The sequence below is a fragment of the Columba livia genome, chromosome 20 (genome assembly GCF_036013475.1).
Source record: "Columba livia isolate bColLiv1 breed racing homer chromosome 20, bColLiv1.pat.W.v2, whole genome shotgun sequence".
In the NCBI taxonomy this organism is placed as follows: domain Eukaryota; kingdom Metazoa; phylum Chordata; class Aves; order Columbiformes; family Columbidae; genus Columba; species Columba livia.
The window spans coordinates 1,823,099-1,844,857 of NC_088621.1; the positions used below are offsets into that span (position 1 = coordinate 1,823,099).

Below are 21,759 nucleotides of genomic sequence, written 5' to 3' on the forward strand. Positions count from 1 at the left end.
CTCTACCTATTTACAAGGTATACAAAATATCTGCCCCAAATCCAGCAATGGCAGCCAGCTCACCTATTCATTAGATCTTTGCAAAAACCTTGTATTTTGACAGCAAAGCTGAGCTTAGGATCGTGCCTCTGCGTTTGGACAAGCTGAAGGAGGACTGAATGCCTTCATTTAACAACGATGATACTCGGTCTTGCTTAGAGGCAAGCATGAGAGACCAAAAGCAATTGATACCCAACTCTGGCTCATCCCTTGCTCAGTTTAGTTAAACCCAGCGTACCTGGGGGTTTCAGTGAACCCCTCTGAAGGAGGACAGGCAAGCCCAGGCTCCAACGGTTATCCCTGAGACAACTGGATGCTCTTCTGCTCTAGAAAGCAATTACAGCTTTTCTCATGAAGAACCAAACCCACATGTTTCTGTTTGAACTCTTCACAAAGGTTTGGCTGTGAACGGTAAAAAGGATGTTATGTTGTAACACAAAAACCACAATATACACAACAGAAGAACCACAGTGTGCCTCTCTTTTTATTCTTTATTTTACAGTTCACAATTAGGATCCTACTGATAAATTACAGAGTTTTAAAACGCCTCAGAGTTGTGCTGCCAATCCCATCTCATCCCGGGACGATGGCTCGAGGGGCAGAGCGACCACACTACCCCAACAAACCCCTCCGGAGGCCGCGCTTCATGCGGGAAGGCAACGGGCAGCAGGAACTATCCCCTAAAAACACACATTTGAAATGGAAAAATATACCGGATATCATTTCAAAGTTAGTTTATAGACTAGCAAATGTTACAAATGTTCTTGGGGAGGAAAATAAACCCAACTTCCAGGGCTGCAGGTCAGCCGGGTTGTATCTGCAGGGAGCAAATACTCTTTTTCAAGGCCCTACATCTTGAGCAATTCCCTCTGAATCCTCCTTCCACAGAGCAGAAAGATAAGCCAGGTCCCTCCTCGGCCAAGCATTTCAACATCGGCTTAACATCCAACACAGTTGCAGACACCAGTTCAGGTGTTTCACCAGTGCTACCCAAATGCCTCATTCGTTTGCTGCTCAGAAGTTCCTAATTTCTCAACTTTTCTCTTTCTTGGCTTCCCAGTTCAACCACCTTCTCCTAAAACGGCAAACACTGCACAGCGCATCTGCTGAACTTCAACAATCTCCTGCAAAAGCAACCCTACGAATTTCTCTCTCAGTCAGTTAAAAGGCCAAATCCAGGGACAAGACCATGGGTACTTGCCAGTAAAAACCGGTGGCAGATGAGAAACGGATAGAACACGTCATGAGCATCTATTCATGAAGAAGAAAAAAAGGGGCAAATTGCTTTGTTTTGTCATTACAAAGGAATGTTTCACCAGTTGTCTCCTTGTATCCTTCTACAGTTACTCACCTTTGGCACAAGGAATTCTACGTACCACGAGATTCAATTCATAATAATACTTCATATCAACACCCAGCACTTACATAGCGCTTCTCATATTCAAAGTGCTTTACAAAACGTTTGTGAGTCCTCACAACACCCCTGTGAGGTAGGTAAGTATTATTATCCCCATTTTACAGATGGGGAAACTGAGGCAGAGAGGTAAAGTGACTTGCCCAAGGCTATACAGGGAGTTGAAACTCATAACATAGTGGCCCAATTCTGGTCTCCCTTATGGTGGTGTAACACAGGTGAACTCCCACAGAGCTGTACTGGTGCAAGCAAAACCATCCAACCCAAGCTTCTCCGGCTCCTAATCCTCCACTCCGATCAACCAACCGTACCCACTCCACCAAAACCAACTATTCCACCTTCAAAACACCACAGGAAGTCCAGCGCGCAGCAGGAGCGGGTCCGCAATGTCAAGGCAATGCGTTCGTGAGCAGCCACGCAGCCCTGTGGTGAGCCACACGGCACAGGGAACATGTTCCTGCTGTGCCACAAGGGGCTGGAGACACCCCAGCGGTGCCCAGCTCTGTGTGTCCCAGCTTCGAGGCCGATCTGCTTCTCCCTCCGGTTACAATAAACCCAGAGCTAAACAACGGGGCTACACCAGCACAGAACTAGGACGAGATCTCAACCAGACCTCTCACCTGCTGCTTTGTAGGCAAGCGCCCCACTAATATCTTCTCGCTTTGGACAGCTTCAGCATGCTTCATTTCACTCTCTCTCTCTCTGAATTTGTACCTCTGCATATAAACAAACTTTCAACATTTCCAGCTCATCAGCACCAGCATTTAAACAGCACCATACATCTTTCTAAGACTGATCAATATTTCCAGAAAAGTGTCAATGCATGCAAATATCACGTACAAAAACATCGAGAGTGCTGGGAGATGATACCAAGGATAGAGGTGATCACAAGACAGCACACATTTAGTTTTTATTAAAAATACCAAACAACTCGCTCTTACTGTAACTATGCCACTTAGATGATCGTTCTAACCTGCAAAAGTACAGGTACTTTTCCTCCAACTATCTACCTACCTACCTAGAAAGAAAGAAATAGCAAGCACACACACTTATACTCCTCAAACCTGGCAGGCATGATTCATATGAATGGGAAAGGAGGGTTTGGGGAGGTGAGATTGTACACTGGGCTTAGGGCAGTGGAGTATGAAAGGCGTAGAAAATATCACATGCGTCATTACCATCAGTAATCAACCTGATGAAAATAAGCCCCAAAATTAGATGGATTCATGTACGACATCCATTGAAAATCTCAAACCCTACACACGCTGAAGCCGGCAAACACCTCGTGCCGCTTCACCTGTGTCCAGACACAGCATCAGCAAATCAGATCAAACAAACCTTGAAAAGAAAGCAAAAGGAAGAATAAACCAGCCTGGAGACAACAATCTTCCACAAACCACTTCCCTGCATTATTTTCAGATGCTTTTTACTCTTAAGCAGTTTCAGAAAGGAGTGGGGGAGAAACGAGACCCACTACGACTTTTTCTTAAACTGGCTCAGCACCAGCACCAGCTCAGAGAGAGGGAGAGAAAAACAGTTCTTCAACATGATCCTTGGTACTTGATTAAAAGGTTGCCAGCCAGCCGACGAAACCCTGAATTGCCAGAGGGTTCGAAGTGGAGTGGAGACACGGTGCTGCTCACGGTCCTCTTCATTCGCTACGATATCTGCTCCGTGGGCCTCATCTGTATATCTGCAATCTAGAAGAGACCAATGCAGGATTTTACTGGAGCACTGGAGTCCATTTAAACCCTGCATGTCCATGCTGCACGTGAAGCTCCCGTGACTAGAAATGAGCCTGCTTATGAGATATTAGAAAGAAATAAAAGTGAATGTGACTGCTCTGCCTTTAGCGGAAGGGATAAAAGCACAAACATGAGCATAAAAGAGCGTGAGATGACGCCGATAACAACTCTCATGGTTCACGCCTTCAGTTTGGGTCTGCTCACAGAAGGTCAAGCAGAAACACTGCTCGACCAGCCACGGGCAGGAGATTTTATCCCTTGAAGAACAAAGACCAGCTCTCACTACGGATCCAGCGTCAAGACGGCCACGTCTTGCTCCAAAGGAGCAGAGTTCACACGAGGGGCTGCTAAACCTCTCATGATCAAAGTTTGCTTTGCAACAGGAACTCTTGTGTTGCGTGTACTAACCTTTGACACCGCTCCTGCCTCCTCCTGGCTCCAGCTCAAATCTGGTCACTTATTTCTTGTTTAACAGGAGGGAAATCCCTCTGGCAGCTCAAGCACCTCACACCACCCCTGGGGAGGTGCACAGCACTCGGCAGGATGAGGCCCAACATGCTATTTGGCAACTGGCAGAACCCAGCTGCAAGAGCATCAGCAGATCTCAGACGGCACCATCCAAAAGGCCAGAATGCGCCCAGGTCTCCCTGCCACCCACCGCAGAGTCCTCCAACCCAACCACAGCCTACCTGTACATGGGGGGGGGCACTGAGGACGTAGATGACAGCGTTAGCCATATCTTCAGCTTTGAGACACTGGAAAGGCAGGAAAGAGACTCTCAGTCAAAGGGCACCTCGGGAAGTTTGCCACAAGGTCGCGTCTTTCCTGACCATCAATAATGAGTTTTGACAGTGTCAGTGGGGCACGTCAAAAAGATGCAAGCAAGCAGGTAGAAAAGAATCCATTAAAAATTTAACAAAGGACGTGTCTGGTGCTGAAAATTCTCCATTTGCTGTGAATAACCTTACTACAGGCACAGGAATTCTGCCATCCAGAGAAGCACATGAAATCCTGCGCTAGCCACCTGCAAGACAACACGCTGTCGCTCTTCTTGTGTAGGCATGTTTGCTTATTATGCCTTCTCTTCAATAAAGAAGTTACAGCCTGCCAAGTACCAAAGCTGGCTGATATTTATTTACAGGAACAACAAAATAAAAGGAAAAATACAGGGAGTGGGACACTGAAACTCTACATAGTGTGTAAATACGAGTGCAAAACCTGAGGTCTGAGACTTCGGGGATGCTGATCACATCCTGGAAAACACTGAGCACTCTGCAGAACTAGTTCTTTGTGTGATTAGCCAGGAAAGGGACTGTTACAACTAGAAACAGAACCACTTCCCTCCGTGTCCATTTCTCCATGTCCTACCCGAATGCTCTCATAGGTTGCGGCAGCTCTCTCGGGGTCATTATCATGAAGTTTAAAAGCAAAGCCCGTTTCCACCAGTCCTGGAGATATACACTGGAAAAAAGCAGAGCACATCCTAATAGGATTTGTAATTCCCCCTCGGTAGAAGAATGCCAAAAAAAAAAAAGAAAAAAAGGAAATAAAACTTTTTAGCACTGAAAAAGCCCCCAAATCCAGCCCCCTTTCTATTGTTCTCCTTCCCCACTCTGCCTGGGAAAGAGAAGTGGCCAGGGCCAGTTGGCCATAGGACTTGGACATTCCCAGTGTGCTGAGCCCTGTTTTTGCATTTCCTTGCCTGTTTTCCAAAGGGAAAACCCTCTGTCCCGTAAAATCTGCCAGTTCTCTACCACCCACAAAAGCAGGACTGAGGAGAGGAGCCCGCAGTACTCACTGTAGCTCGTATATGAGTCTTGGCTTCTCGGAGCTCTTGCCTCAGCCCCTCCGTGAGGGCTGTCACCGCGTACTTGGTGGCACTGTAGAAATGCACCACGGACTGCGGCACAACACTGTGGCCGTTCATGCTGAGGGGAGAACAACATGGAAAGTGCTGAGAGCGGGGAGGTCAGCGGAGACCCCGGAAGGAACCAACGGGAGACTCGAACCACCGTAACGCAGACAGAAAGAGATGGTGGCGCTGGGGTGGCGGCTCCTCTGTGGGGAACGCACATCACCAGAGGCTCCTCTCGACACAGCTCTTTCCTGGAGCTGGTCAAGAAGTTTGAGCCTCTAACCTCGCGCCATCGCAAGCGGTGGCATCAGCCTTTTCTCCTTGGTTTGGTCTTTCTTGCATTTAGACCAACAGAGGTTAAAAAAAAATGGTTTGAAAATCAGCCCATCGCAATCCTTGGAAAAGCCCTTCTTGGGCACCATCAGCCCACCCCGAGATTAAAGCTTCTCTGCTTAAATCCTCCCTGCGAGGCAGGAGGCTGATCCCACATTCCCCCATTGTGTACCTGTTAATGTTAATAATATGCCCATCGTCGATGTTTCTCTCTTTCATGGACTGGTAGGCCTCCCGGGTGCAGATGCTTACAGCCATCACGTTGACCTGGGGGATGAGAACAGAAGTAGAAACTCAACCCAGCAGCACATTGCACGCCCCACATCCCCCTGGCAACCCAACTCGGGGCTGCAGTAACAAGGGGTTTGGGCAGGAGAGGCAGAGAAAGTCCAGTTTTCTAAGCCACGCTTGGCCTCGGCCAGAAATAAATGGACTTAATTGTTTTACAGACAAGTGTGAGGGTAGAGTGCAAGGTAAGGCAGAATAAACTCACTTCCCCACAGTCAGCACTCTGTCCCAGAGACAAACTTGTTTATTTTGTACAACACTGAGCACACTGGAGTTTGGGCAGCTGACAGGGCAGTAACAGCAGGTAATTAGGTCAGCTAGTTAACGAGGAAATCCCCAGATATTGCCTGTCAGGGAGCCAGGCGCTCCGAGGCGCTGCGAACCGCGCAGCCAGCAAAGAGCTCCTGCGCACACGTGAAGCCAAAGATCACGCCGTGCCGTGGGGAGAGCCGGGGTGGGCCAGCGACCCTGCCGAAAGGAAGGCCACCGATGGCACGCTGTCTCTTGGTGTTCTTCTCAGCCCCAACTGCGTGAGCCAAGGAAGAGAGGACATGGCAATTTCTCTGGTCCTTTCGCACAAGATCCACAGCTTTCCAGGCTCTTGCTCTTTGGACCAGTGCTGCCCAGCACACCGTGGCTCGGTTAAACTCAACCTCTGCAAGGTGCCACTGCTAATGCTCAGGTGCCTTGAGCATTTGCTGACCGTAAACCACAGAATCAAAGTCTCCAGGAAGGCAGAGATGTGGATATTTCCCCAGCTGGAATACAAACCAGCCAGAGGCGTGTGGGAGACTGATGAGCAAGCTGTCTCAGCAGCAGTGCTAATTGCTCACGTTCGTAGGGGTCGAGATTTGGAAAAGTGCCTGAAAGGTAGAAAGTATTTGCTGAAGCTCTTTAGAAAGGGTGTAACCGTTTCAAGGCAGGACATGCTGGTAGGTCCTACCTAGTGGCATGTCACTTTGCTAACTAAATGAGCAAGCCAGACAAGCCTAAGAACACTGCTGTAATCTAAATATCCAGGCAGAACTAGATATCTGATGAATCAGAAGTCAGGTGCAACTGTAAGCGCCGCAGGAACAGGCCATGCGGACCGCGAGCGAAGGGTACGCGAGGGCTGGCTATCATCACCGTGAAAGCTATAAACAAGAACGGGACAGGCCAACTAGGACTTGCTAGCACAAAAGGACGTCCAAGAGACAACCATTAGTCTGGAAACCAGAAAGTAAGAGGCAGAAAGGGCTGAATTGCAAAGCTGTAATTACTGAGCAGCACACAAAGGATGAGCGGGGTCAGCTGAAGGATCTTCCGGTCACTGCTTGTATCTCAGTCATTATTTCTATTCATTACTAGAGGCCGTGCTTACAGGTTTTTGTCTTGGCAATAGATAAATAACGTGCTTATCTGATCTTGGAGCACCCAGGCAACACAACAAGTAGAGTCATCGTTCTCATCCAAGTGCACTTTGGCTGAGCACACAGTCACTGCCGGATCTCTCAGTCATCATACCTGGAACTGCAGCGATAAGTTCCCTGGCACCAGGTTGAAGATTTACCTGGGCTGTGCAAGGAAGAAAGCTAGCAGATGTGCCAGCTGAAGTGGGACCGTACAACGCCCTCAGCACTGCCGCGAAGCCCAGAGCAGGGAGTCTGATGCTTCTGGATTTCACAGGGAGGTGGTCAAGGAAAGTGGGAGTAACCTGCTCCAGTCTGGCACACCAACCATGTGAGGAGCCAGGTCTCTCAGATACAGACCTGGGCAACTATCAGTACAAAAAAACCTTGTTGACAAGCACCATCCCTACTTTCCTCCCTGTCCCAGGATGCCCTGAACCCACCAGGCGCTGTGTCTTTGGTGCAGCATCGCTCCCGGCTCCACTCCATCCCTGCAGGCCACTAGAGGGTAACATCAGCCTAAAGCCTGAGACCAGCTCCAGCGCTGGGATGGCACTCAGCAGCGCTTCCTTACGTTCAGCAGCGCTTCCTTACGCTCAGCAGCGCTTCCTTACGCTCAGCAGCGCTTCCTTGCATGGGGAGAGCTACATTTTGACAGCTACTGGCAAAGCGAGATACTGATCAACAGCCACATGGGGAAGTCCAGAGCCCGTGCGATAAGACACTCTGGTACAAAAAAACAACCGGCTGGAAGGGAGCGGAGCTGGGGCTGCCTCGCTGCCTTTTCCTGAATGCACCCGCAGGATTTTGGGGTGAAATCCCATTTCAAAACATGGTACAGGCACTCAGAAACCTACAAATGTGCCTGGAAAATGAGCAAGGCTTAGGGCTATATCACTTTGAGAAATAACCTAAAGGCTGTTTTTACAAATAACCACGGAAGACATTTCTCAGCCTTGTTCCTATTTTAAGAACAAAAGGTTCAAAGGTCCCTTAGCAGAGCCGGCCAACACATCTGCGCTGTGCCTCTGCACCAGGGCTGCGGCTGCCGCCCGCGTGCGCTCATGCAACAGAAACAATGAAGGCGCATTTTCTAGTAATTAATGAGTTCCAATTGCCAGGTTGGGAGAACATGAAAGATCCTGTTCCTGGAAGCGCTGAGCATTTCACTTCCCAGAATCAGCCTTTTCTGAGGCATCAGAAGGAGTATTCCAGCTCCTAAGCGCATATTAAAATGCAGCTTACAGAAAGCACATCTCTGCACAGATGGTATATAAACGCAAGAAGAACAGACCCTTGCTGGTCAATAGATAATGCCAAGAAGAATCAAATCCATTTAGTGTCTAGAGGAGCGAGAGGATATGTGCTGCAGCCCTTTGTGCCCCCAGCAGTGCAAATGCAAAGTTCAGCTTGAATTCCTAGCTGTAAAGGTCAGTAGGTGAAACGTGAAGGAGCTGTTTGAATCCCAGGGCCCGGAGTCGGTGTGTACACAGCATCCAGCCCCGGCTGCTTCCACGCCGAGTGGCGACGGCCGCAGGACTTTGCTCCAGCCCCATGTCAAGAACAGCCTCGCAAACAAGTAGAGAGAAAAGCGGGGAGAAGCTGTGAACCAAAAGATGACAGACTCAGAACCTGCCTGCGATGACAGGATCCCTCCTGCTAGCACACCGAGCTTGCTTTAAAGTAATGGAAACACCATTCCTAATGTGAGACTCCTGCAGCCCAGGGAGAAGCAGTTCCCCGCTTGGGAATAAATACCAGACAATAAAGAACTGGAACGTATGAAAAAGAAGATGAATAGGTAAATGAGAACATGATTTTTGACTGTTAGATGTATAGCAGGGTATTTTATGAAACAGGTATACTCAGAGGGGAGCCTAGGAGACAGAGCCCTTGTGGAGCCACCACCCTGCCTCTGCCCCCATCCCATCCCATCCCATCCCAACCCAACCCATCCCATCCCATCCCATCCCATCCCATCCCATCCCATTCGTCACCCCCAAGCAGCTCCAAAGGGTGCACGCAGCAGCACCCACAAGGATGGGGACCCCAAACTCTGAGCCACTGTAAGCACCAACACTGGAATGCCTCATGCAGGACAAACCCCATTCTGAAATCTTTCTCCCCAAAAGCGGTGGGAGGCGAGATCGAGGGAGCGCTCCCACCCCAGCAGCCAGGGAAGGGAGCACAGAGACGGGAAGGGCAAAAGCCACATGTCCCCCCCAGCCTGCCCACCTCACAAAGAACTAAAGGTCAGAGGAACAAAGGCAAATGGACACGCAGCATCTGCAGAAGACACAACAACAGCGACCGGGACACAGGGCTCACAAGGCGCAGGCGACCCACAGGGCCAGGCTTGCAGCGAGACAAGGCTGGAAGTGCCCTGCTTTATATCAGCTCAGCCTCTGCTACACTTCACTTAATTTTCTTTAAAGACTCCATGGCAACCGGGGACAGGGGGATGCGGCTGTGCTGTGACCCAGGCTGGGCAGTCCACAAAAGCCCGGCTGGACAGACAAAGCTGAGCTGAGCTTGCTTTGGCTGCGGTCACAGCAGCCAGCAGACCAGCCAAAATCCTAATGAGAACTTAATTAGTCGGGATATGGCAGCTCTTGCTCTGGCAGCAGGAGTCTGAGGCCTCAGTGTTTCTCTCTGGTTTGCTTTATTCAGCCCCTGAACCTGCTGCTGGATGGAGAGCTTTACCAAAAACTAAAAATGCCTTTAATTTGAGGCTCTAGTGCCTCCTAAATTGATAGATCGATGGATGTTGAGATGGGTGGAGAGCCAGCGGATGCTGCAGGAGCTGACAGATCCCGGCTCACTCCGCTGCCAGATGCTGTAGCCCCAAGCCTACAAGCTTCGAGCAGCTTTTCAAATAGAAATGTCTTCTCCTGCACCAGGACAAGTTGCTGGGGGTGCTGCAAGGTTTACTCCAAGCCCAGAGTTCGACTCTTGTTCCTACGAGGACGACACTTTCACGCACAAAGGGAGCACAAGAGGGGAACATCACCTTTGGGAAAAGTTTCTGTCACAGCATCTCACCAGCCAGAGCTGCAGAAGGCCCATACAAAAGGGCCACTGCAAGGGCAAGCAGGCTGGCCCGGGGTCCCACAGCCATGGCCACCACGAAAAAAAGGCCATCGCATAATGATGAAAGATGGAGAAGACCCAAAAAGATGCACAGCAGCACCTCAGGACAGCAACACCCAGGGAGAAGCGCTGCTGGTAAATGGCATAGACCGTTTGCACAAACTGCCTCGTTCACATCCAGCCCTTAACTAGATTATGGGCAGAAAATTAAGCTATAAAGACAAAAAGCATTACAGCTTTTTAAGCCAAAAAGAATCTGCCCATTTTACAACCCACTGCTACAACTAACAGGATTAGCTACAAAAGCCAATGCTTGGCATTCAATTTCATATTTTATTGAAGAAAAAAAAATACCACGAGGCTCATCACCCTGTAGAAAGCCATCGAGCTAAAGGAAAAAATGCTGCTGAAAGTCTTAAGTGATTTATACTGCAAGGTAAAAGCACATGGCCCAGCAGTGCACGATGTCTTTCCACTTCACAATCAGCAAACCCCGGCCATGGCAGAGCCAGATGGGAAGCAGGTTCCTCAGCTCCGAACACGTAAAATAAGTGGATGGGGACAATGGTGCTGGTGGCCAGAAGAAACAAAAATCTAGCAGGGTTCCTGTGGCACTACTCACGTCTATCATCGTCCGCCAGCCCTCCGTCCTCCCCGAGAGCAGGGGCTCCGGGCGAGCCAGCCCCGCGTTGTTGATGCAGACATCAACGCCTTGGTGAAGGGTCTTGATGGCGGAGAACATGGACAGGATCTCCTCTTCGTTGGAGAGGTCGCACTTGTACGGGATGAGGGTCCCTGGATAGCCGGCACTCTGGCATTCAGCCGCCAGTTTCTAGGGGAGAGAAAGGAAGGAAGAAAACAGCCATCAGCCTCCGATTCTCGAGGAGAAGGTTATCCAGCCATTTGCTTAAAAACACACCCCAGGGTTAGCAAAACACGGCAGCTCCTCAGCGAGCCCATCTTAACAGCAGGCACTAGGGAAAAATTATTGGAAATGCTAATTAAGAAAAGAAGAAGTATTGATATACATGAGAGTATGAGAGCTGCAGCCTCTAAGTTATTAAACTTGAGGACACACTCCGTGCTCATCCATCACCCCAGGCAATACAGGTCGAGGTGAGCAGGTGCTGGCAAAACACAAATAAATACCGTCGCAGTACCAGGCTGCACATCTGCGATACTGCTGTGTGGATAAAGGATGCGGCAATCGCATTCCTGACAATTCCTTGTTAGCCATTACCAACAATTATTCCAACCATCCAGATCTTTTATCAGACTTGATGATATAAAGCAAATGAAAGGCCAAGAGCTGCTGCCGGCCGCCTGTGTTAATGATGCGGCAGCACGGCACCGAATCCTCCGGAGGATGCCCTTTACCCCCGGATGCTAATGAGAAGCAGCATCTCATCCCCGATGTGTCACATTAGCGACAGCGACAGCTTCCAGCGTGAGGCGAGGGCCACGTGATGTCTGGTTCCTGCGGAGAGATGGACTCTGGCTACAAACGTCCACCGCATCACTCGAACGCCATCGCCCGCGGCGGTTCCACCAACGTGACATTTCAGAGGGTGCAATAAAGTCCCGCTCCTGCCAGGGGCAGCTTCCCCGCTCCTCCCAGCGCTCCCTGCACGCCAAGGACTGCAGTTCACAGCTGTTTGTGTAAAAGCAGGAGCGAGGCCCAGCACAGGAGGACAGGGAGGATGGTGATTGCACATGAAGGCGGCTGCCGAACATCCCAGCCCCAGCCGAGCATCTGCGCTCAGCCAGGAGGATGTGGGGAAGCTGGACCAGCAGCCACAGCACCCTGGACCACCCAAAACACCACTGGAAATCTCATACAGGAGGGATGCTGGCATTTTTGCTTGCTGAGGTCCAGCATCACCTCCCAGGCTGGCCCAGCCCCTCCCGGCCCTCCAGGAAAACACATGGAGAAATCCTCACGTTTTGGAGAAGGCAGATGCTGAAACCAGCATTTTCTAAATGCTGCTCTTGCAGGTTTTTTCCCCCAATTGTTTTCTCAAGTGTATACTCTGAGCTTTAAAAAGTATATATTTTTCTACTATTATCAGCACATAATCAACAAGATTGCATGTATAGCAAAGCGAAAGCAGCCCCGGGAGGGTACAGAGAGGTACGACTCAATCCCAGGGGCGCCTTTGTTCTCCACTGGGCAGAAATATTGTCTAGCTCAGCCCGAGCAGAGCCCTCCAGAGAGTGGGACACTGTTGGGATGTATCGATCTCTGGGCTGGACTCAGCACGTCTGTCCCCTTCTTCCTTGGTGCTGTGAGGGTAATAATAATAATACTAATGATTCTTGTGTGACTGCAATGGCTTCACCGAAGCGGTACCCAGAAAGGAGAGCAGCTTCTGGACCAGAGCATTACACCTGGGCTGGTTTCGGTGTGTGCTCAGTGAGAGCTGTGGGTTGCTGTGAAAGGCAGATCAGAAAAGCTCAAATTCACTGTTCAGGGACTTGGGGCACCTCTGTGGTGGTCTTAGGTATTGAGAAAAGTTGAAAATCATTTCCCAAACAGAGCCATTTGTCCCACAGTAATTAAAATTAATATGTTCGGGATGCAGAGAGGGGTTTGGAGGTCCTGGCTTGTCTGTCCCGCTCCCAGTGAGGATGCTCAGCCCTGCTCTGTGCCAAATGTGGCCAAGAGAAAGCGGGTCCAGCAGCATGGACGGGCAAGGACAGACAAGCTCATCCCCAGCCTGGAGGGAAACACCGTGTTTTGTATCTCCGCTTCCACGTTGGGCTGTCACTTTTCACTGTTCGGACAGCTCGATGGAGGCAGACGGGTCCTGAACACCACGGGCTGCAGCCCAGACGAAGGAGCAGGTGAACAGGGGAGCTCGGGCCAGCGGCAGCCCAGCCCGCTCCCCAGTCAATCTCTTCAGCTTGTGTCTTAGATACACCAAGAGAAAGCTCCTTCTCACCCAGAGAAGGGTTTCTCTGCCACGACCGACCACAGGAATCAAATCTCCCTCAGGATCCTTCTTTTCCTGCCTGGCATCTCGCCACCTCCAATGACTCAATGCGGATCCTTTCATCTGTCAGGCTACACTTGTGCTAACAAATTCTCTTTGAAAACGAGGTGCCGAACAGCACTGACATCCAGGCGGAGCTGAACACGCTTCAAACATCTACAGATAAAGAGTCATCACGGGCTCTTCAAAGAAGCGTCAACTGCGGGCAAGTTTGCAAGAGCAGACGTATGTAAAGCAACTCCGCGAATTAGGGAGCTCACAATATTTTTTCAGAACACCCATTAAGTCATTTAATCAATGCTCATTCCACTTCAAGCGCACACCACATGCACAAGGAAAAATTAAAAAGCTGTTTTTCCAGATTTCATAAGCAACGTGAGAGTCGCCCTCTAACGCAACATCACATTCTTCCAATAAAGGGTTAATGCTCTCCGTGCCTACAACACTTGGAAAGGGCACAGCGCATTTAGACTCAGTCCTGGTAAAACGGTTTTACACAACTAATTGATACAAACATTTAAGGGGAGTCTTAAGTAGAGGAAAAAAAAGAAGAGAGTCATGTAGGGCTTTATTTGGCAAACCATCCTATTAACTTCAGACACATTTAGTTCAGAGAGATTAAAGCCAGAAGAAACCATTAGGTAATTTTTAATCTGACCTGCCATTCATCACAGGGACTTGCATCCTACTGATTTAGCTTATGCTTAAATCCATAGCTACACCAAGAAACCAATTGGAAAGAAACCAAAGTCACCCCAATTACTTTTTCTATCTAAAGGAAATGAAGGAGAAAAACCCCTAACGAACAGCATCACAGTGGTGAAAGAAAACTGGGAGCTTACCCATCCTTTCATTCTACTGATTGGCAAGTTTGAAGCTTCTTTTAATTAAGATTTAATACCAGTGCAGCAGCACAATAGAGGCAGAGATACACGGTGAATAAAGCACTAGACTGGGGTTTATTTCCACAGCGTGGTCTGTGACCACGGGCAGGATTCAGAGCTGTTTCCCCACCTGTAAAATGGAGATAATCACATTAAGCCCCTTCCTAGAGCCGCTGGGTATCTGGGGCTTTGTGCCTGCGTATGACCCAAGGACAAGCAGTACTTCACAATTCTTGCCATTCCTTTTGCCTGGCTCCAGCTGCCCCAACAGGGCATCCATGGGAGTCTAAAGAGAGCTCTCAAATTAATAAAACACTATGTGATTCTCCTTCCCTCTCACGAGCTTTAAATCGATGCTTTTTGCTGGTTGTTTGCCAGTCGCTGCTCCCAGCTCGGATCCATGGCTGCTCCAGGACTGAGAGCACAACGGCGGGGATGGGCAAGTTCAGAAATAAGGTTTAAATGGAAAAGCAAACATGCAGTACCCAGCTGGGGGCACCGATACAAAAACCCAGTGCAGAAGGAGGACAAGCACCAGTTTTGGACCCTTTACCTGAAGCACATCTCAAGTACAAGCTGCCTGACCAGGGAGACTGAATCTTACACACAGCTCGAGAAACCCACTGGCACGGGGAAAGAAGAAAGCAATCAAAAGTTGGACAAAATTTAAGTCCCTGTGTGTATTTTTTCCACCCTGTATCATCCTAAATATACTGACTTTGCAGTCCTTGCCAAGACTCGCAGGTGGCACACAAAATCAGCACTCATATAATAAATAACCCAGAAAAATCACATCTTGTTTTGTGGAAGAGAAGTGAATAAAACCCTAGGGAACCTCTTGGACCTATTTGCTGTTTATCAGCTTCCAGCAGTGAGATGCCAACTGCGGAGCGACACTGAAGGGGTGACAATCTGAGCCGTGACCGCAGCCGCTGTCAGGGCTCCAGAGCTCGGCACCGCAGCCCCCGCACCGGCTGCTCCCACCAGCCACCATACCCACCACAGACAGCCCCAAATTACATCTTGGCATATCCCCAGCATCTGGGACATGTCCTGGATGCTGCGAGGCTCTGGACATGGAACATCAACATGGAAACTGCCCTTCGCACAGGCTGCGCAGGGGACAAGCGGCATCTCCTGCCCATCACCTCGTCACCTCCTGCCCATCAACCACCTCCTGCCCATCAGTCACCTCCTGCCCATGGCTGAACACAGCCCAGGGAGCCGCTCAGCCGGTGTCACCCCTGTCATTGAAGCCAGCCCTGCTGCTGAACCGGGCTCTGGTTGAGCAGCAATGCCTTCCCACCGCTGGTATGTGTCCTCCCAGGCTGCTCCAGACTCACGCCACTTCTTTTCCAAGCCCTCACTCCTCCCTGTGCTTTTTCAGTAGTCAAACATCCGAGGTTATTTTTCTTCCTAACTCGATTTCACATTTCCAGCATCACACACGCAAGCCAAATCGCCCCATTTACGCTGCCCTGAACGCCCCTGCTACCTTAAGGCATTCAAACAGTCGCTCCTTACGTCAAGGCTGAAGGCATTTCGTGTGTTTTTTCACTGCTTGCTCAGATCACGTTGCTACAGGCTGGCGTGGGGGAGGAGGAAATACGCTGCTCCTGCAATGACAGCTCATTAGAGCAATGTCTCTTGCTTATTCTGAGGTATGACTATCCTAAAACAAGCACCAGAGGTGCCTGCCTGCCCTTCAGCTCCAGCGTGCACGAAGCAGGTTCCCACGCAGCCAGGCACGTCACGCTTTCCTTCTTCAAGGAATCCCAGCGCTTTTGTGAAGCCTGGAGACGCTGCATTGCGGCCGCCCGTGGAGCCCACCAGCCTGCGGGAGGAGGCTCAACAACCACGCAGCTCCAGACGCCCAAGTGCCGGCACACAGCCGACCCGATGGTCTGTGCCGATCGCCGCCTGTTCGAGCACAGATTTCCAAGGCAACCTGCAAACACAGCGCTGGGAGGGCAGAGCTGAGCCCCAGCTTCAGCCTGGCACCCTCGGATCACAGCACGTGCCTTCTGTGTCATCTCCGCCGGGGCGAACACACCTGCACTACGCTCTGGGAGTCGAGAAGGAGACTTATTGATTTGAATCACAACAAAATCCACCTAATCTTGCAGCAGCGATGTATGAAATGCCCAGCGATGCTCTGAAATTACCACTAACACTTCCCACGTGGACAGTGGCAGGAGCGAGGGTTAAAGCTGGACTTTAGCAGAGCTGCTACTTGCTGCGGAGCTTAAACTATTCACAAGTCCCGGGAAAAACACCATCGCGTTTATTCCCCAACATGGTGCCAGGCGCATCTGGACCTCCCTGCCCTGGAACACTCTCCATAAACCCGAAACACCGGCCAGAAACCCCCGTGTGTCTGAGTCCTGCTCCAGTACAGCCCTCGCTCCTCCCCAGGGCAGCTGCTGGGTTTTACACGGGGAAACTGAGGCACGGGACAGCTACCTGATCTGCCTTGTTACACAGCAAGGCAGAACAAGCACCCACCGCATCTCTAAAAGGCTCAGTTATTAATTAGGGCTGCAAGCACAACATACCCCGATATCACTGCTCTATTGCGAAGCCAAAGGGAACAGCAGAGAAGCAGAGAAGGGGGTCTGCTGCAATAAGACATTTTTAAAGCACAGTTTGGGGGGTAGGAGGATGAACCCAATCCAGTTTAAAAGCAGCTCTTCCCCCACGTGCCTCCTGAGCTCCAAGGCTGAGGAAAACCATCGGGACATCCAAGCGTTTGTTCCTGCTGCTTGGGACAGCAATTACAGGATTTCTTTCGTATTTATGAGGAAAGGATCTGGTCAGGGACAAGTGGCAATAAAAGCACCTCAGAGGCCTTGAGAACCCTTTTGCCAAATACAAAACAAGCCCTTCCAGAGGCCAAGGAGATTTTGAAGGTCATTCATTTACATGGGGACTGTGCCTTGGGAGCTGCGACTCCTGCCTTAAAAACATAATTCATCGGGTTAACAGCCAGCTCAGCAGCTCTGCAGCTCAGCAGCCTGCGTGCCAGCAGGGCCAGGGGAACAGGGGAAGGGGAGATGGGGAGTGACAAGGTCCATGACGAGCATTTGGGGACAGCAGCTCGTCCACCTTGGGCATGGGGAGAACAGGAACCACCGAGCCCAGCACCCAAACCCACACCTCTCCCAAAGAGCACCAGCCTCTTCGGAGACCAGGCTGCTCGAATCTGCAATAAATAGCTCAGCTTATCAAAGGCTATTTCTTGAGCAAGACCTAACCTTGACAATGCAGTCCCTGGTTATAAATGTTACCTTTGATCAATAACTGTCACAAATGCATTAGAATTAACTGCCTAAGCCTCGTATCTTAAACCACATTTATTGCTTCCTGCACAGCTCACTCTCTGCACCCCAACAAAGACTTTACGTTCACCACAAACCCTCCCAAGTCTCCCCACGCCCCAGGGGAAGAACACTGCAAAATAAAACTGATGCATCACACTGAATAAAAGACCAGAGAGTGTTTTAGCAGCCAGAGGAGGAAACGCTTTGTCCCATGCCCGTGGAAGTGACCTGCAGTCACTCTCTCCTTTTTGTGCTGCTGCAAGAGGTCAGACACTAAATACAAATTTCTGGAAAGTGTCAGGAAGAAGGAAGTTGAAGAGCCTTGTAGTGAAGTCATCAAAGGCAACAGTCTGCCTTTTGCCTGCCGTTTAACGTGCTATCGCGTCCCAGCTAAGCTGGAGTAAGTCATTAAATCACAGCGACTCTTCTCACCGCTGGGGACCTGAGTGACCAGCGAGGGGGTCCCTGGGGAGGGGACATCCCACTGGGAGCAGCTTCCACCAAAGCTCGGCCTGCAGCCTGCTAAAAACTCTTGGTTGTGTCATTAAGGCACTTACGCTCGCTCCTGACTTGGAACGCGTGTAGGTATCTGAAGAGCAGAAAATACTCAGTAAGAACACAAGCCAAAAAGTCTGTGACAGCTGTTAGTACCTCAAGGCTTCTCACTTAAAACAAGCTTTCAACCCAAATTACCTCCTGGCAGGCAGAAGTAAAATAAAGCCATTTTAATTATATTTTATTCCTCGAAGTCTGACTGTAGTGAAAATGTTACTGTTGGACAACCCACACACAGTCTCCGCTCACAAGAGCGTCAGGACGAGGGGGGAACATGAGCAGGGGCTGGAGGGGGTGAACACCGCGCTTGGGGGGTCACACCTGCACGCGATGAGAGGGAAACCCAGTGCTGGAGCCTGCGTTCGCCAGGTCAGCACATGAGAATGGGACAAAAGAAGAATAAAACCCAATTTTGAATCAGCAGCAGCCAAGTCAACCCAAGCACTGACTCAAGGCAAGCTGAGCACGTGGCTCTTCTACAGAGCCAGGGCAAGAAAAGATAAAGAGGCTTTTGCAGGGTTCGCAATCCATTAACATTTTTATTTCCAAAGTCAAATAAAGAGCACTGGAGTCAAGACACGGGTTTAAGACTAAAACTGCAACTTTGCAACTCCTTCATTATCTTGCCTCGAGCCCTTATCTGATTTTCCAATAGATTAAGAAATCTTGACACAGCTTTTATTGCCTGAGTTAAATTCCCCACAAGACAACATACTATTTCAGTCACCAGTCAGGTTACAAACCCACCATATAGAGTGGTTCCAGCCTCCTTGTGTTAAAATGGATAACTGCTGCATAGCACTAACGAAAACGTACGCTTTTGTGCTACAAAATGAGCACCGTATTCCTGATTTTAAACTATACCCTTTGCACTCTTTCTATTGCAAGCTGCCTTGATTTGTGTTTTGGGTTTGCTCCTCAGAACACCATTATCCACAGTGGTATGGCGTGAACTGTTCAGTTTTATATGGCAACAAGATTTGTCCTCCAGCGACTACACCCATGATGCTCTGACCTCTCCTTTATTCAACACGGAGCCCTCGGCTCCTTCGTGTTTCTCTCCTCCCATCCCTTCATCACCTGAACACCAGCGCAGCTCCCCCATCCTGCCCCTTGTGCATGAGCCGCTCTCCCTGAATTTGCGCATCCTTGGAACCCCAGCAAGGCTTCCCGCACGGATGCCGGCCTCCAACCAACGACGACTTGTAAAACCAGCGCTGGGAGGTAACGGGTGAGTGGATTTTGTGGCTAGATCAGGTAATACAATAACTAATCAAGGCAACAACACACTCGCAGAGCAGCACAGACCTTCCCACTGCCCGGAGCATCCCCAGCCCGTCCGGTGGGTGGGAGCCCCAGCGGCTCCCGAGCCGGGTCCGGCTGCATCGCAGCATCGTCACCCCCGCACCCAACACCGGCGCCTGCTCCTCCGGGTGGCTTCTCACAGCCACGGCCAAAGTCCCAAGTCCCAGGTTCCAGCATGAGCTCAACAGTCTGAAGCCTGAATATCTTCCTCCATTTTTTTTTTTTAATTAAAGAGAGAAAATAGAAGAAAAAAGGAAGGGGAAAAGGAGGGGAAAAAAACCCCCACCAAACCCACAAAGGGAAGCTCCTGGAGAAAAGCTTAGTTACCATCGCACCCCCTGCTCCGAAGGCCTGGCAGGACTCATCTGTGCCGACAGAAGTGTCCCTGGCAGCCCGTCCCAGGCCATGGAGCCGTTCCCGGAGTGACCTGGGACCACCTCGCGTTCCGCCGCCATCCCCTCCCCAGCCAGCAGCACCTCTGGGATTTTCTTCCTCTTTAAGGAAACACGCTTCGCAATAAATAAAACCAGAATAGCAACAGCGCTAAACACAGTCCAGACACCTACCAAAACAAACGACCACGTGCTGCAAACACAATTGGGTCCTTAGACAGGACGGGAGACAGAAGCAAGCAGGGACAAACATGAGCAGTGGAGTTAAAGCCAAGGTTCTGAAACAGGACGGGAACAAGAGACTTGGAAGATGCCAGAGCATCTGTACAAAATGCAACTGCATCTTGTGCAGATTCATATAAAAAGGTAAAGCCTTTACAAGACTACTCTCCCTTAAATTCACACTGTGTTTTTGCCAGAAAAGTTTCAGAAAAGAAGGAAAGTCCTCTGTAGCACTGGAGGAAAACAGAAGTTTCATTGATTTTCTTTACCAAAGAAAAATCAAAGTATTTCAAAAGAAAATCAACAGAAACGGCAATACTGGAAATGGCTTTTCTTTCCTTTTTGGGGGAGAATGGGAACCAACAGCATCCTTTCCCAGCCACTGTGAGGCCACAGCAGCCTCATGAAGCCAGGGAAGGAAAGGTCATTAAACACCATCCGTCGCACGTGGGAAAACCTTTGGAGAGCTCGGCTTTCCCTGGAAACCGCAGCACCACCACGTCAGGAAGCCCAAAACTAGAAGCAAGCCCCAAAGGACAGCTGAATAAGTCACATCAGTGTATCTTCTCCTCTCTACAAGTGATGCCTTTCCGATTCATGATGAAGAATGGAAAAAGTTTCGCTTGTTCCGAGTGTTTCTTTATTTGACCCCACTTCTCAGCGCCACCAGCAATGTCAAGCCTTGTTTTGGTGATTTTTTGGATGATTTATGATTTATTCTTCATGTGGTCAACTGTGCACAGTGAGTCCTTATCACCTTTGCAAACGCTGGCTGTTTGTACAGATCTCCTTTGGCTCGGCAGGGACCAGATCACCAAAATGACAATATTTAATCTGTCTGACTGTAACTTTTTCATCCCACAGAGGAAACTTCTTAAAAAGTAAATTAGCTCTTGCCACTGCAAGGTAAAGCCTACGAACGTATCCAACTATAGAAAATCCAAGCATCCCACAGAAACTATTTCTTTTAAGCATTTTTATTTTTAAGCCAATGTCATGAGGTTTTTGACTTAGCTCTAGAGATACTTCTTGTAGGGGCAAACACCACGTTAAGGGCCGAAACCCTATTTTAACATTAACTCATAAGAGCATCCCATCTCTGAATCCAGCGTGTGGACAGAACATTAAATCTCACACCGGGGGGGTTTAAGGTGCCCTTAAGACACTTCACACAACCTCAGCCCGCCGGATGCTATTTTTGACCTCGATAAGAAGCAGCTCAAAAAAAAACACCCCAAAACCGAACCTGCGCCTCGGGCAACTTCCAACCAACCGTCCCGGACCGCCCGGGGTGCGAAACCCCCCAAGACTCCGTGACTGCGCCCGGCCGGGCAGCCCCGCACCCGGCTCCTCCCGGTGCTCCGGGAACCGGCTCCCGCAGGGGGCGAGGACCGACCCGGGAGCTCGGAGGGCGCCGGGCCCGGCGGCCACCCCAGCCCGGGGACGCTCCGGTACCGGTACCAGCCCCGCCCGGCCCGGGGCACCGCCCGCAGCCCGGCCCGCCGCGCCCCCGCCTCCCGCGGGCCCGGCCCGGCTGCCGGGAGCAGCTCCCGCCCCGGCGGAGCCCCGTGGGGAGGCGGCAGCGGCGCGGCCCGTGGGGCGCTCCCGCCGTGGGGCTGCCCACGCCCCGGTCGAAAGGTGCCCGCGGCCCCTGCCCCTGTACCTCGATCTTGTCGACGCTGCGGGCGCAGCCCACCACCTTCATGCCGTGCTGCACCAGCGCCCGCGCCACGGCCGCGCCGATGCCCACGGAGGCGCCGGTGACCAGCGCGACGCGCCCGGTCCAGCGCTCCATGGCCCCGGCCCGGCCCCGCCGCCGCCGCCGCGCACAATGCGCCGCCCGCCCGCTGCCGCCGGCCACGCCCCCATCCGCCGACCACGCCCCGGTCACGCCCCTCTCCGTGCCACGCCCCCCCCGCCTCGCGCGCCCCGA

General features: G+C 50.7%; 1 protein-coding gene across 1 annotated transcript; it reads right to left on the bottom strand.

The window, feature by feature from the left end:
• Positions 1 to 502: 502 nt before the first annotated feature.
• On the bottom strand, positions 503 to 21,682 carry DHRS11 (dehydrogenase/reductase 11). Its single transcript, XM_065036769.1, has 7 exons — positions 21,490 to 21,682; positions 10,778 to 10,987; positions 5,559 to 5,653; positions 4,997 to 5,126; positions 4,567 to 4,659; positions 3,888 to 3,953; positions 503 to 3,153 (listed from the first exon to the last, which is right to left on the bottom strand). Exons 1-7 carry the CDS (start codon positions 21,619 to 21,621, stop codon positions 3,112 to 3,114), a joined length of 768 nt encoding a protein of 255 aa, XP_064892841.1. The 5' UTR covers positions 21,622 to 21,682; the 3' UTR covers positions 503 to 3,111.
• Positions 21,683 to 21,759: the final 77 nt, after the last annotated feature.